Raw genomic sequence first — 15,519 nt, forward strand, 5'->3', positions numbered from 1 at the left:
ACAGTTGAAATTAAACATCAAATTGTATAGGTGGCTTCGAGTCCATACAATGGTCAATTTGTCTATCAGCCCATGTAAGTGCAAAGCAGGGCGTCCGGATCTTCTCCAACCACTGGGCTGCCCCGTAGGCATCACACATTCGGGGGTGCACGACCATGTGTTGGGGTTAGTGTCCAAATCCTCCCATCCGTAAGATGTCTCACTAGGTGGCTCAATTTTCCCTACTTTGTTTTGCATGGGTGTCCTTGTAGCCGACCCCATTAAGTTGAGATAAGGCTGAATTTTTTATTGTTGACTGATAGGATGGCTATCATCACCTTTTTTTTTTTCTTTTTTGGTTGGGGGGAGGGAGGGAAGGTATTCTAGCATACCAACAATTGTGCAAAAGTGGTACAAAGCCAATCAAGGAGTGAATCAAGGAGTGATCAACGGATCAAATTCAGTACCAAGACTTTCCCATTTCATTTAAGAATGGAAGTTAAACATAGCAAACACCAGAAAGAGGCTAGTCACCTAATAAATTACAACTTTCCATATACTACAGTTGTACAAGGCTACAAAAATCAAAATACATTTCCTGCAAAAGATTTTACAGTAGCATGATCCCTCCATCTTGAAACGCCTGCATTGAATGTTTGTTGTAAGACATCAATCCACTCCTCAATGAGCGACTCTTTTAATTCCTGTATCAGGGAGTATTCCTTATCCATTATCAGCTCCAGCTCTTGGAAATGTTTGATTTTGCAGTGTATCTTCTTCAGCTGTTAATCCATGACAGCAACATCCCAAAAAAGAAGGGTAAGGATGATTATGTATATAGAAAATAATCTTTCAAAATAAGAAGAAAACGGACTTGAAATCTCTATAATTATAGTTAAAAATAGGAAAGCTTAAAATAGTTTCCAGCCTGTTCATGGCAAAGGAACTGACTGATCCAATCTTCCAAGCTAAAACCCATATATCCAGCCTTACTAAGTATAGAGATGCTGACTGAACTTGTAAAAGAAGAAAGAAAAAAAAAAACAGTTCAGTCAGCAGTTATTTTGGTTCTCTAAACATGGGGGCAATAATATTCTATGAGGTATTATGACACACACACACACACACACACACAGAGGAACCTGAGTCTCTATGATGGTTGCCATTAAGTATTCAATTTCTCTGTCTTCCTGATCTGCTAATAACTTGGCATGAGCAGCAGCTCCCCCAAAAGCCGTTGCAATTGCTACTCTAATTCGCAATGCCAGAGGTATGGAGTTCTCTGAAGGAAACACATCCATTTCTGTAGAAGAAACACAGAACATTATTGTAATAATCAGAAAAACCCAAATGAAGGAACACAACAGAATAATATTTAACAAGGGAATATACAGAATAATCTTAGATCTGCAGATATAAGCATGATCTTCTGAATCCAACAATGGGCTAAATTCCCCATTAGAATATATAAAAAATGTAGAATATGTGGCAGCATTCCAACTGGGATTGATGCAGGAAAGGAGCGTCTCCCATACTTCCGCAACAGGGAGCATAGCCAGGGCCAGTTTGTAAGGGGCTGACTCCAGCCCAACTGTGGGCTTAACTTGGCTACTCTTTATTTAACTTAAATAAGACTTCCCTCACTTTGCATGAGAAGGAATTTCTTTATGTTGCTTAGCAATAGGAGTTACTTTCCTAGTCAGATTGGGATTAGTCTTTAGTTCTCTCTTTAAATAGATTGTAATGGCCATTGGTTCAGACAAGATTAAAGATTAGTAAAAGTTTGAGTTATCTCATGGAGCTGTGCGATTCAGTCATGGGTGGGAAACCTTGGTGAGAAGCTGATCCTGTTTGGTGGGAAGCCTTATCTATCTATCCTTCTTCCTTTGCTCTGTCTTATTTGCGGGCAAGGTACTGATTTAATCCTCTTTTGGTTGATCTCGTTGACTAATCTTCTCTGATTTGATTCAATAGAATCATATTTCAATCCATTAATGATCCTATTAATTTGTTTGCCGTTACACATTATTAGAACTCCCATTCAAGGTCTCTGGTTAACCTGTTTTCCCTCCTACTTCCTATATGATCTCTTTAATCACCTGAAATTGATTTATTCATTGGATCAGGTTGAAACTTACAGGCATTCAAGGCCTCCCCCAAAAGAGACCTTCGACTAGGGTTTAGTGGGGATCTGATTCTATTATAAATCTCCTGATTTTCACTGTTTTCAGTTTCAGACTTGAATATCCTTTAATTATTTTAAATTTGGCCATTAGGTTTGACCCACATTTTTGGAGATTGAATCTCCCATTCCTGGACTTTGTGTTTTAGATTTAATCATCTTTTTAGTTACCTTCAATCTGTCCATTGAATCAAAACCATCTTCTGAAGAATATTTCTACTATTTATTTGTGATCAACTGTCAAAATTTGACCTTCATCTGAGAAGGTTGAGTTTCATTGACTTTTTGAGTTGACCCTTTGACTTGAGAGCCTATCCGGGAGGTGTTTACCAGAACCTAGGGTCAATCCAACCTACTCCCCACCAAAGATCTATCTACACATTTCACTGAAACATAAGGACTGATGTTTTGAAAAGTATGGGTGCGCTACAGAAAAACCTACTACTTAAGTGAAAGAAGTATAAGCAATGCCTGAGTAGTTACATTTGGAATTAAAAAACCAGAGAGCAGGTTGCTTGATTACTCAAGATCTACAATTATTTGTTTTAAAACTAACTATAGGCATTAATAAAAAAATATCCAAGCCTACTTGTAAAAGTAACTTCCTTGCATAAGAACAAGAAAGGCAAAATTTTCAGATTGAAAGGACATGATTAGTTGAGTAATGAAAATGTTGACCTTTCCATATCTATAGAAACAATAAAGAAGGAATGTCTGGCTTCCCTTACATCTCGTGTAAAGCTAGCTAAATATTAAAATTAAATGATAATGAAAACTGTGCAAGTTGAAAACAAACCATGATCATCACCCAACAATAGAGGAAGAACAGTAAGAGGAATAAAACCATCTAAATAGGCAACAGCGTGGTATGTGCACCGTCTTACCTATTTTGGAGAAGATAAGAACGGTAGCCAAAGGAGAAGATTTAGGAAGTAATTAGCTAATTTGGAGGTTGCCAAACCTCTTTCTCGCAAGAGAAGTCTTTTGAATAATCCAGCCATCCTCATATTAATTTTAACCTAATAAATAGGGTTGCTATGCAACCGTTACAAGCCTAGTAGTTATCCTAACTTCTACCACATACACCACGTATCCCATTCACACACAACAACTAAAAAATAGTTATTAGAACTCCTACCGCTTCTACTACCCATTTTAATATGTAAATTACAAAAACCCATAACCGATCCCAACAAGTACGTAACAAATCCCTCCTGCTAAGCTTTGGTCTTGTCCTCAAGACCTGCCGAAGAATTTCATGGCGTGAAGTGACAACTTGGCATCTCTTGTACTTCGCTGGTTGTGGTTTCCTCCACTTCATCGTAGCCCTCGATCAAGAATAACTTCTTGCATCGATACCCCGGGATGAATTGTTCGTTACAATTATAACATAAGCCTTTTGCTCGTCATTCCTGTATCTCGGACGAAGTTAGTCGGTTAATAGGAATGGGAGACCTCCCTTTTTCAACCTCCTTGTTGCTCAAAGAAACTTGGCTGACATTGCGAGCTTAATAAAGCCTAGATAACGAATGGCAGAGGAGAGAGAGACGGGACGACCAGCAAGGACATCAGCCTTGATCTGGTCCTTTAAACCACTGACGAATAGACTAACTTGCTGGTGGGGGGGGGGGGTAAAGGTCCTACCTTGGAGAGTAGTTTCTCGAATTGGGATTGATAATCTTGGATAGTACCAAGTTGTTGTAACTTGACTAGCTCTCCAAAAAATTCTTGAAAGGGGGTTGGTCCGAATCGAGAATAAAGCCCCTCACAAAAAACTCGCCAAGTCACCACCTCTTGGTCTTGCTTGAAAATTTGAAACCACAATTGTGCATCTGCTTCCAAATGGAAAGAGGCCAACGCCACCCACTCTTCTACCAGGGTCTTATGAAATTCGAAGAACTGTTCAGTTCGACAAACCCAACTGGTTGTATCTTCCTCCCCGCTATAGCATGGGAAGTCCAACTTAACCAACCTGGGTGTGAAAGTTTGTTGGGAATTGGAGGTGCGCTGAGTCGAATTGATATCGAGAGGCCGAGTACCATGCAGTTGGGTAGAAGCTCGAGAGCTTTCGCCGACTTCATGATGGCTTTCATGAAGAGACATGTTGAATTTCTCAAAGAGGTCGTCCAACTTGGAAAGAATTTGTTGCTGCTCGAGAAGGATCCGCTGCTGCCCTTCATTGAGAGACTTCACATCTTCTTCCAATTTCTCTACCCATTGGTCCATGTGCCGGCTCTGATACCAGGCTAGTATGTGCACCGTCTTACCTATTTTGGAGAAGATAAGAACGGTAGCCAAAGGAGAAGATTTAGGAAGTAATTGGCTAATTTGGAGGTTGCCAAACCTCTTTCTCGCAAGAGAAGTCTTTTGAATAATCCAGCCATCCTCATATTAATTTTAACCTAATAAATAGGGTTGCTATGCAACCGTTACAAGCCTAGTAGTAATCCTAACTTCTACCACATACACCACGTATCCCACTCACACACAACAACTAAAAAATAGTTATTAGAACTCCTACCACTTCTACTACCCATCTTAATATGTAAACTACAAAAACCAATAACCGATCCCAACAAGTATATAACACAGCGCTACCATCACCCTACTATTCCATTGATCCTTTCTTTCTATTTTGTTATATGAAAATAAATTTCCCATGGAAAATTACCTGAACGAGTGTTTTTTTCTCCCATCTTCAAGTCAGCAGCCGAAAGGACTCTGAAAGGATAAAATTACACCAAAGGATTAAGATTATTATAACATCTAAAGAACAAAAGCAAGTATTAAGATCAAAGAAAATACCAACCCCTCTTCTTTGTTATTTGAATTTGGGAAGCCAAATTGATTGGAGACTTTATCCTCGATGCCCTCAAATATTTCCCTTGCGTGCTGGTTTTCATTGCACAAAGCCCTAACAGTAGCCTCAGCAGCAGCAGCTGTAACGTGGGGCCCCACCATTGTAGATAGCAGAGCTACCTAACAAATTTAGTTTTAGTTTACCACTGCACATAATATTAGAAGAATAAAGGATGGCAACCAGTTTTTAGCTTAAAACTTGTTTCCAAAATGTTTTTTCAGATAAAAAAATACTGGTATTTAAAACAATAATCTTGGAACCAATTCCTGGCAATTCGTTTTCTTTGCATTTTCCGAGTGGGACTGCTAAACCCATAGTAGCAACAATAACCAAAGTGTTTGCCTCAGGGAACTATGACATCCTCTATCAACTCTAGTACTCTAAAATGTCCTTCCAAACAACACTAGGTCAAAACCCACTCCCTGGGCTATAAATGAGTAATAGCATGTGCACTCCTCTAGGCGGAGGGGATTTAAAGCTGACCAATAGAATTAAATTAATTTTCAAATATTTAATATACAATGTAATTGTCTGCTCTAGTATATTTGATCAACATTTTTTTATATTCAAGTTTTCCTACAACTTTCTGACAAAAACTGAAGAGGCATACAATATCCAATATGTAAATAAAATGTTCAATCACCACGAATTACCCTAGCTCAAAAGTTATTCTGTTTTATAGGCGCCCATGCTGAAATATTTTGAAAAATAAGATTGGTTAGACTTCATACCTGTTTCATCAGTGAACCACTAGCATCTGCAAGTGCATCAATGCATCTTTGCTTCAAGGGAGGGCCTTGGACCTCATCTTCTCCAATCAGATCAGCCTCATTTGTACATGTGTAAGATTGATTCTCTCTTTTGATTGGCTCTTGAGAATCAACTAAAGTAGATGGACCTTGTTTGACACTACTTGTGCCGCCATTTAAGTTCCCGCCATCGCTCTTCCCATTGGCCGAACCCAACATAAACTCTCCAAAAGGGAGTTGTATGAGTCTTGAGATGCATTCAACTTTACTTTTGGTTTGAACATTTTTTGCCACAAGGTCCCAGTCATCTCCATGCTTAAGGACAGATTCTAAAAGAATATGAGTTTCTGCATCAGTCCAAAGATTGGCTCCACTATTATCTTTGCAATCAATGAACTTGAAATCATCTGCAGTCTTGCTTTCCCCATACTTTCCACTTTTGAAGCAGTTTATACAAACTACAAAGTCCCCCTGTGAAAATAAAGGGGAAAAATCACTTATAAAGTTAGATAAAATACGTAAAATATAAGAGCGAAAATTTAGATCCAAGGAAATGACTTTATAGAACCCAAAGCCATGGTGATTTGCGGATGAAAAAATTAAAGGCCTGGAAAATATGAATGATCCACCAGGTTTAAAAAAGGACAGTATGGTTAATTTTATACACTGTAGTAGCAAGGGATGGAAAAATGAAAGATGAAAAGAGTGCGTGGGTGGGGGTGGCATATTTTAAATGTCTGTTTTCCTGGCCAGGAAGATGATTGATAAAAACACAAATATTTTACAAATCTGCCCTATAATTTCGTGGATCAAATTAGGGCAGATAAGGAACCCAAATGATTCATTGATAGGGAAAAAAAATGGGATTCAAATGATTGATTGCCTGGAATTAAGGTAATTGAACTTCAAAATAAACGGAACAGTAATTGGTGCAGATAACAGAAAAAAAAAAGTAGAAAACAAACTAATCCAGTAGTAAGTAATAGGAAAAACAACAAAATACAATAGAAGTGAGAGTAAAGTAATATAGAAAATAAAAATAGAGAAATCAGATCTGGCAAAAGAACACAGATCTAGTGTTAGGGTTACAACACCCAATTCCAAGAGAATGCTAGCAATCAACACGTTCCATGGCCTACAAGTCACTTTTTATAACTCTAACCTAAAAGAATTCTGTAGCATAGATGAATTTTCCTTTTCCATTCTTGCAGCATAGTCTATGAAGATTAATTTCCTATACATGCTTTATTATCAATAGTTTTTCGCCTTATCAGGATTATGATAGACCTCCAGCTCCATGATGAATTTCATGGTAAGCTCTCACAGTCAAAAATAATATCTCAGACCTCTTTCAGAATTTCTGAGCATGGAAATTTCCTAAAGGGAGCAATCCATCAGAATCAAAACTCACCCCAGTCATCTTAATTGGGCTATTGAGATAAGAGAAAGCAAATAGAAGGATGCATGCCAATAGATGAAAGAAGCATTAAGGAAAAAGAATATACATTACCCTAAAAGTAATAGCGATCCACACTCACTATAGAGGAAAGCTAAAGAACCAACCTTAACTTGGGGTTCCTAGATCAGCTTGTGATAATCAATTAAAAAACCATGAATGGAATTTAGTGGATAAATTTTATGCATAAAGAAGAAAACTCTGTTTCTGGCTGGTTTATATTTGCAAATACGATGCGATGTACTGCCTTCTCTGCTTACACAAAAAATTCAGATTTGATGATGACTCCCTCCCCAATTCCCTTTTTTTTAATAGGTGAATTGATGATGACTTCAGAAATTAGTAATATGAGTGATATAGACATATGTCCATCCCAAGTGGTTAGCCAAGTTATTATTCCTGCAATAGAAATACGGCTATACTCCAGACATATGACCAGGATGTCTTGTTTCACTCGCAACCAGTTCCATACATGCTAACATGGCAATAAAGTTAGGGATGTAAATGGATAGTCGAAAATTCGTATTCGATCAGTGTTCATATTCATTTAGGAGAATCCATATTCGGAAAATCTCTATCCGAAAACTATTCGAATCCGTACGATAACTAATCGGATACGAATATAATAATCCCATTTTCCGACCGATTATTATCCGATTCATTTAGCTATTCAATGGTAATACAAAATCCGTGTCCGTCTAACCGACTAAATGACCTTATTCGAGGGTTAGAGCCCTCTCTCTCTCTCTCTCTCTAATTGTAACTAATTATCCATGTTCCAAAAATTTGAAATGCTAAAAACCAAATCTATAATCTAAACACGTCATTAAGAATCTCAAAAAACTTTACCAAAAAAAAAAAAACTTAAAAAACAGAAAAGAAACACGAGCAGAGACCTAATCGATCTCTTGAAGAGATGGTGCAACGGCGGCATCGAAGGCAGGTTGGGAAGCATCCGAAGCTGGGGACTCGATTGGTAGTCGCAGAGACAGGAACATCTTCGAAAGACAATGGCCCAGGTTGGTCGGCCGAATCAGAGAGGAACAAGTTGGTATCTTCAATGGTCGAAACAATAACTTCGATTTGGAAGATCTACTGAGGGCATCAGCAGAGATGTTAGGAATGTAAAGGAAGCATGGGTACATCATATAAGGCTGTATGGGAGGAAATCGAGTTGCAGATGGAAGAACAGTACTCATTCGAATTGAACAATAACCGGATTATCCGATTAGTGATCGAATTCGGAATCGATAGTAATTTTCATCTCCAAACGGATAAACGGTTCGAATACGGATATAAAATTTTTAAACGGATTCGGAAACGGAATTGTCCTATCCGAGCCAAATTCGAACCGTTTACATCTCTAGATAAAGTTAGTTCACATGTTGATATTAGATACCTTCTCTGCTGATTGTACATTAGTTAATAAATTTGGAACAGAATTATATATATGCTCTAGCTCAGTTGGCTAGTCTTATGGATCACAAGAAAGCCAGGTCTACTTCATGATTAAGGGCTTAACCTACCCTGTGCAATGTGAAATTTTGTGGTTAATACCATTATAGTTGCTAGTATGTCTTACAAACTTTCAATGCGAGGGAAACAGGTTGGATTACTTTATTGAAGCCAGAGATCATTCTTTTCTGTAAAAAAATAAAATAATAACCCTACTAGATGAAGGTGGGAACAGAAAACGCCACATAAAAAACAAGCAACAATCCATACAGATAGAGAAGACTCGTTTTAAAATGGAAGAACAGTACCTTGGTAGATTCATAGCGACCCGATTCACAAGTTTCCCCACAGTTTCCACAAACCGATTCCTTTCTGCGCAAAAGGTCACCGAAAACATCCGAGTAAGATGCGAGTGGCGGCAATCGGAACCCGTTGTTGACAGCTTCACCAGTATCATTCCCACTCGGTGATAGCAAAATAATTTTAGAGGGATTCGGAATAGCGACCACCCGGACCCCATTGGGAGCACCTTCCTCGAACTTAACCTTCGAGCTCTCCTCGGCAACTTTCGACCCATTAACCGGCGATGAGGTAGTGAAACTGAAATTAATCAACCCCCATTTTTCCAAGAAAAGGAACACCTTATGAATCAAGTTAACGTCACCAATCAACGACTTCCGGATTTCCGTGAACGTGAGTCTCCTAAGAGGCTCTTCCCTGAACTTGTTAATGATGAAATCCCTGTATGCCTTGTATACTTTCGGTGTTCTAGTGATAGAGCTTCCATCAAAGAACTCCTTCAAAGAAACCTTCTCGATTTCATCAATATCGTCCCAAGAAAACCAACCTGACAAGAACAAAAGTTAGGGAACTAGGGTTTCCTATTACTACTGAGATAGAAACGCAGAAATGACCAGACCAGTGGGGTTCTTCAGAGGCGGAGACTTACTGGAATAGCTTGGGATGGTGTAAAGCTCCTGCTCTGGGTCGTTTAAGGGAGACAATTTCGAACTCGCGCCTTCCGTGTTCTCCATCTCTCTTTAACTCGGAACCCGTAGTAACTCGTAAGATAGCATTACGATAGGGAAAATCAGACACAGTCGGTATTAATCATCGGGTCTGGTCAGGTTGACTCGGATCTCGAATTGCTCCACCACCGGCAGATCCGGAATAAAAGCTCTCCAAAACAGGTTTGGCAAACCCTAATTTTTTTTTAGTAAATGCTAATTATTAATCCAATATGATGATTAACATAGATACCTTCCTTTCCCAAAAAAACAGTAAACCATGTGACATTTTAACTAGTCCCTTTTTGTGCCAACTGGCAAACGGCATATTGAGGCCTAGTGGCTGCTTGCGGGTCTGCACATTATACCCATATCCTATATTCCAGACACATACCGTGTCCGGCTTGGGATTTGATATTTATATGGTTCAACCTGTCGGTCTTGGTTGAACCCAAAAAAAAAACTCTGCCCCTAATAATTTAAGGTCTCACCCTGTTATCACATTATTTAGTTATCAAGCCTCATAAGCTGGTAAGTATGAACACGATTATATTTGATCAGACATGTAATTAATCGAAGTAAAGAAGATAAAATTTATAGAACACAAAAGTGGTATTACAGCTATTTTGGTTATTCTTTCTGAATTAGAACTCTTCTACTTCCTCCTTCTTGATCATGACTCGCTCGAATCTCAAGTGGTATCAGATCCTCAAGGTTGTCATCAGAAGAGCCTGGAACCACATTGGTTTGTTGTTGCACCACCATAACCGTAGCACTCCCTTGGAAATCTGATGAAGCAAAGTAATCTCCAATTGGCCCTAACAAAGTCTCCTCATTCTTCCACTCTAAAAGTCCCTCTATCAATGGTGATTCCTCCTCATGCCTTCTACCCACCATTATAAGTTGGTAATCACTCTCCATAGATCTAATAACACTTACAGTCTTCCCACCATCCATAACCACTTCTTCCCTGTAGGTGACTCTCTCATTCCCCAAAGTCTTGACCCTGAAATCAGCCATAACAATATTGTCTAGCTGCGACTCCCAAGCTTTCTGGTATGGGAGGAAGCGAACCACTGTGAGTTTGACCTTAACATTCCCAACCATTCTTGTACCATAAGCAAGTGTCTCTCTGTCATCAGCCCCACCCAAGAAGAACACAACAACAGAGAATTCCGTCGCATGTTTGTAGCTTCTCAAGAGCCCACGATCAACAGTGACAGCCACAGAGCAAGGAGCCTTATTAAGGACATTGGAATTCATGGATCTCAATGGAGCCCACTTCTCGTAAAAAGGAATAATTATAAGAGAAACCCTCTTCTTAAGTGCTAGTGTACAAACATCATCATCCATGGTTTCATAGGAAGAGATAGAGGTGTAGGATTGAACTGAGAGACTATCTTTATACTTTTTTCCATAGTTTCTGAAGGCTAAAACTACACGTTGAGAGAGAGATACTAGATTTGAAGGCGGGGTCTTGTATCTTTCATCATGGGAGATGAGGAGTGTGGTTGAACGGCCAAGAAGCTCTATTAGGTGAAGAACATAAACACCAATTGGGTTTTGTTGGGTGTGGTTGGAGACTTCAACAATGCTCATCATGGCTGGGATATGATCTCCACTATGTATACAAGCTAGAAGACGCAGCTCTGTGTTAGGCTTCAACTGTAGAATGGTTCTTCTCTTGTAGGTCATATACTTTTTAGATGGATCATAGAGGGCTCTTACTAGGGGAGTGATGACCCCTGTAATGATCAGCATGGATGCGCACATCACTATAAAGGACTTCTCATCAATATGCTGCAGAAATTTACCAATGAATACATGTGAATATGTTATCTTCTAATCATGGGTTAATCAATTTTATAAATACAAGATACATAGAATTCCTGAAATGATAATGCATCAATGGCGCACATAATGTCAACAAACTTGTCTTATCCATATCACACGTGGACAACTTTAAGACCAACGCACCGGATGTAATAATCCTCACCCAATCTTGACCGTTGGTCTCCTTGTTGTCCATGTGTCGCGTTCTGCAAGTAGCAAAACAAGGAAAAACATGGATGAGAAAAACAGAGGATTTTGATCCGAATTTACTTGGGAGATAAGGAATTACCATATACAGGTTCCTTGCTTCCCGAAAAGATTCCAAGCCATAAAAGCATCAAAATCCTATAAATAGGGAAATTTCACAGCCCAAGTGTGTGGTGAGTAAGGATTTTCTAGTCTGTCCATACTAGGGTTGTGTTTGGTAATGCATTCACGGAATAGATTCTAGGTCTTGAAGGTATTTTAAGACAAGATAATATAAAAGAATCAAGATTCATGAGACCCAAAATCTATTCCAAAAATGTATACAAAATACAACCTTAAGTTACCTTACTTGGTCTTGCATAGATTTAGTAGCACATGATAAGTTGGATGAGGCTGAAACTTTGTGGACCTGCAAATGTCAAGGTCCTCTACTCACTTGTCATGGTTTTGCCGAAATGAAATTTGCCAAACCATATATCCTACCACATAGAACACCTATGGTGTATAGACAAGGCAAAGTTCCATAGAAAATAAATAGAGGTAAAGATACGTTAACGGTATGGTACCTTCTTTTTTGACATCAATCTGTAGATGGCAATCTCAGGAATACCTTGGACGTTCATGGTAAGGCCTAGTGCGACAGCATCCCTTAAAGGCACCTTGAAGTAGAGAGAAGGCAAAAATGCCCCTAAAAATTTCCCAAAGCAACTCGAGAAGATGATGACTTGAATAATTGTGAATTCCCTCGAACTAATGGCGAAGACATCAATGGCCAACCCGTTCTTAACGAGATACAGAGGCATCAATATCCACGTTATAATAACTTCAAGTCTCTTCACCAGTGTTGATCCTAGAGGTGGCCCGGCCGGTATAGCCATGCCCAGAATGAAAGGCCCAAATATTATGTGATGACCTATGTGCTCACTGACAAACCCAGACATGAAGACCGCCACAAGTACGCCAAGGAAGAATGGTTGATTCACAATCTCTCCTGTCGAATACCTAATATCAATCATTGTGTGGGTTTGGATTAGTGGATGGTAATGGCTTTAGTTAATCGCCTTAAAAGTATGAAGTATAAATTTCTCTGATTTCAGAGTTGGTCTCTGTTTCCCGTCTATATAAAGATAGTAGTGCCTGATCTGTCATATTGATCTTATGAAAATTTTTATAAATACCTTCTTATCATCCACAGCAGTGCTGGCCGAAACACGAATAAAATCACTGCAATCAACATCACTAAGACGGTCAGCTTTTCTAAGTAGTAAGTGAATAAGACTGACCCTTCGTATTGATCGTAGATACCCTTCCTGAAGAGTGTGATGTAGGTCAACAAACTCGCAGTGAAGATGCCACTGACCATGGACGACGACATAGCTAAACGTCCATAGTCCGAATTGGCGATCTTGCGCTCGGTGAGGTAATGAGCAATGACAGGGAAGGAGACAATGGCTTCAGCTGTTGCTACACATGGGATGTAACGAGTCATGGTGGAGTATGGCTTCATCATTGGCATGACTCCATATAAGAAAGCAAGTCTGGATAAAATGAGGGAGAAGAGGACAACTGAAATGCCTATAACAAAGGCTTTCTTTCCTGATTTCTTTATCAGCCCAGGATCCATCTTGACCCCAACTAGGAAGAAGTACAACATGATCCCGAAGGCTGAAACCATATCAAGAAGAACAAAGCTTTGTTTGGGGAACAAAATTTTCCTAACTTCCTCCTTGAATCCCAGAAATGAAGGACCTAGTAACAGACCGCCCTGATGATGATAATAAGTAATACATAAATAAACCATATAGACATAAATCAATCTCTATCATCCTAAAAAGAAAAAAGAAGAGAGAGAGAGAGAGAGCTTACGAGAAGCTGAGAAAACAGTAGAGGTTGGCCAATAGGCTTGAGAAGGAAAGCTGTGAGGAGGATGATGGAAGCACATAGAGAAAGCTGGAAGATGAGGGTGGGAGTTTGGAAGGTGAGTGGATTGTTGTCGTAGAAAAGCCCACCAGAACGTGAGGCCATCTTTTCTATAGGAATGCAGGTCTCCTGGGTCAAGAACAAATTGGAGATGCTATGGGCACTCTCAGCGGCATTTGGACCCATCATTACGGTGGTCCCCATTGTTGATGCCCACAAGTCAATGCCCTTCCTTTCCTCCCCAATTCTAATCTGCAAATAAATGACAAAACATGGAGGAGAATGATAGGTCAGATGGCTGTGTGCAGTGAGCTGCAACTCTCAAGGAGAGGGAGAGAGAAAAGAGACTGAGAGTCTGCAAGCAAGCAAGCTAGCAAGGAAGGATGATTGGATGGTGGAAGAAACAAGACTCCGAGAGAGATGGATTATGGAGGGATCGATAGAGCTTGTTTTTGACTCAGTTTGAGCTGTCCTCTTTTAAGTTATTAGTTGGGTGATGTATGGTAAGGAAAACTTCTCCATTCAAACGTCTATAACAGTAACTACACTTGACTGTGCATTATACGTTTGACCTAAACAGAAATTGAAAAAAATAGAAAGAAAAAATTTAACGAATTTCTCCTTATCAATTGTGACATTATCATGTGAATATCGTCTAAGGAATTAGGTCACCATGAATGTAGCAAACAGAACAGTTGTTACCCAATTCATGCATGACATGTAATCCTCAAACAAAAAATTAAAAAGTTTCCAAGGATTAGGTGTGTTCTATCTTGACCGATTGATAGGTTTGATTCAACAGTCTCCCTGTATTGTCCCATCCTTTGGTAGACGTTGTCCTCAATCTTGTCAGAATTCATTCTGCTTCCACTGCTTTGCCTTGAATAATTGTAATAGTATATGAGCTGATGATCCTAAACTAATCCTGTAATATAATTCCGAAAGCTCATCCTGAAGCTAAAGTTAACCTATTAGTTGCTCCAGTAGAAATCAAAACTGGATGGTTCAAAAAGGGAATGGGAAAGTTTTTGTTCAGTGGTCCCGGATCATCTATAGCAAATAATTCATTAGTACATCTCGGCATTACATTTAAATCAAAAATTCACATATTTATTTTATGTAAAACATTCATTGGGTTAGACCTACCTTTGGACACCATAAGTCCATAACTTCATATTAGACTGCATACAGTAGTAATTAAAACCTCTTCAACCAAAACTAAATATTTGGCAGTCAGTGAAATCATTTGAGGTAAGGATCAGGCTCTGATCAACTCTTTGATGGAGCAAGTCTTTGTCCTTTCACTTTTAACTAGAGTATCCAATATTGGGTTACCAAACCTAACTCGAACCTGTGTGCATGTTCGGAAGCCTATATAATCCTCCCTAAAAGAAAAAATAAAATTACTTTCTTTCAGATGGCATTTAACTAGAGTTTGAAACATGACTCTTCAAGACTTTCTACTACAACAACAACTCGGCCTTTTTTCCAATTGAATAAGACTAGCTACATGGATCCGTCAAAGAAAATGATTGGAAAAAAAATAAATAAATAAAACAAGGTAATATAACACCTCCGGATCATCCCACCTAAAACGCAATTAACAACATAGATCTTTGTCACTCTTCAAGGCTTTCTGAAACCTTAATTTGAACTCTCTCATCATAAACGCACTAGATCAATATTGTAAAATGGCTTATTCATCTTTTTCTCTCTCTCTCTCTCTCTCTCTCTTTGGGAGTCAATGGGTACAACAATGTGCAGTATCACAACCCACCCGTCGAACGAACTATGAAACATAACCCCCACCCCCCAAAAAAACACAAACAAGACACATTAAATTGTGTTCTTGTTCTGCAACCAAGCGCCGG

General features: G+C 39.1%; 2 protein-coding genes across 2 annotated transcripts; both read right to left on the minus strand.

The window, feature by feature from the left end:
• Positions 1-438: 438 nt before the first annotated feature.
• Positions 439-9,791, minus strand: LOC122075462 (SWI/SNF complex subunit SWI3A). Its single transcript, XM_042640498.1, has 7 exons — positions 9,631-9,791; positions 8,990-9,528; positions 5,753-6,241; positions 4,971-5,140; positions 4,833-4,882; positions 1,122-1,282; positions 439-761 (listed from the first exon to the last, which is right to left on the minus strand). Exons 1-7 carry the CDS (start codon positions 9,713-9,715, stop codon positions 564-566), a joined length of 1,692 nt encoding a protein of 563 aa, XP_042496432.1. The 5' UTR covers positions 9,716-9,791; the 3' UTR covers positions 439-563.
• A 527-nt stretch (positions 9,792-10,318) lies between these two features.
• On the minus strand, positions 10,319-11,449 carry LOC122077485 (cation/H(+) antiporter 15-like). Its single transcript, XM_042643436.1, has one exon. The coding sequence runs from the start codon at positions 11,447-11,449 to the stop codon at positions 10,319-10,321; it is 1,131 nt and encodes a 376-aa protein (XP_042499370.1).
• Positions 11,450-15,519: the final 4,070 nt, after the last annotated feature.

The sequence above is a fragment of the Macadamia integrifolia genome, chromosome 4, assembly GCF_013358625.1.
Source record: "Macadamia integrifolia cultivar HAES 741 chromosome 4, SCU_Mint_v3, whole genome shotgun sequence".
Lineage (NCBI taxonomy): Eukaryota > Viridiplantae > Streptophyta > Magnoliopsida > Proteales > Proteaceae > Macadamia > Macadamia integrifolia.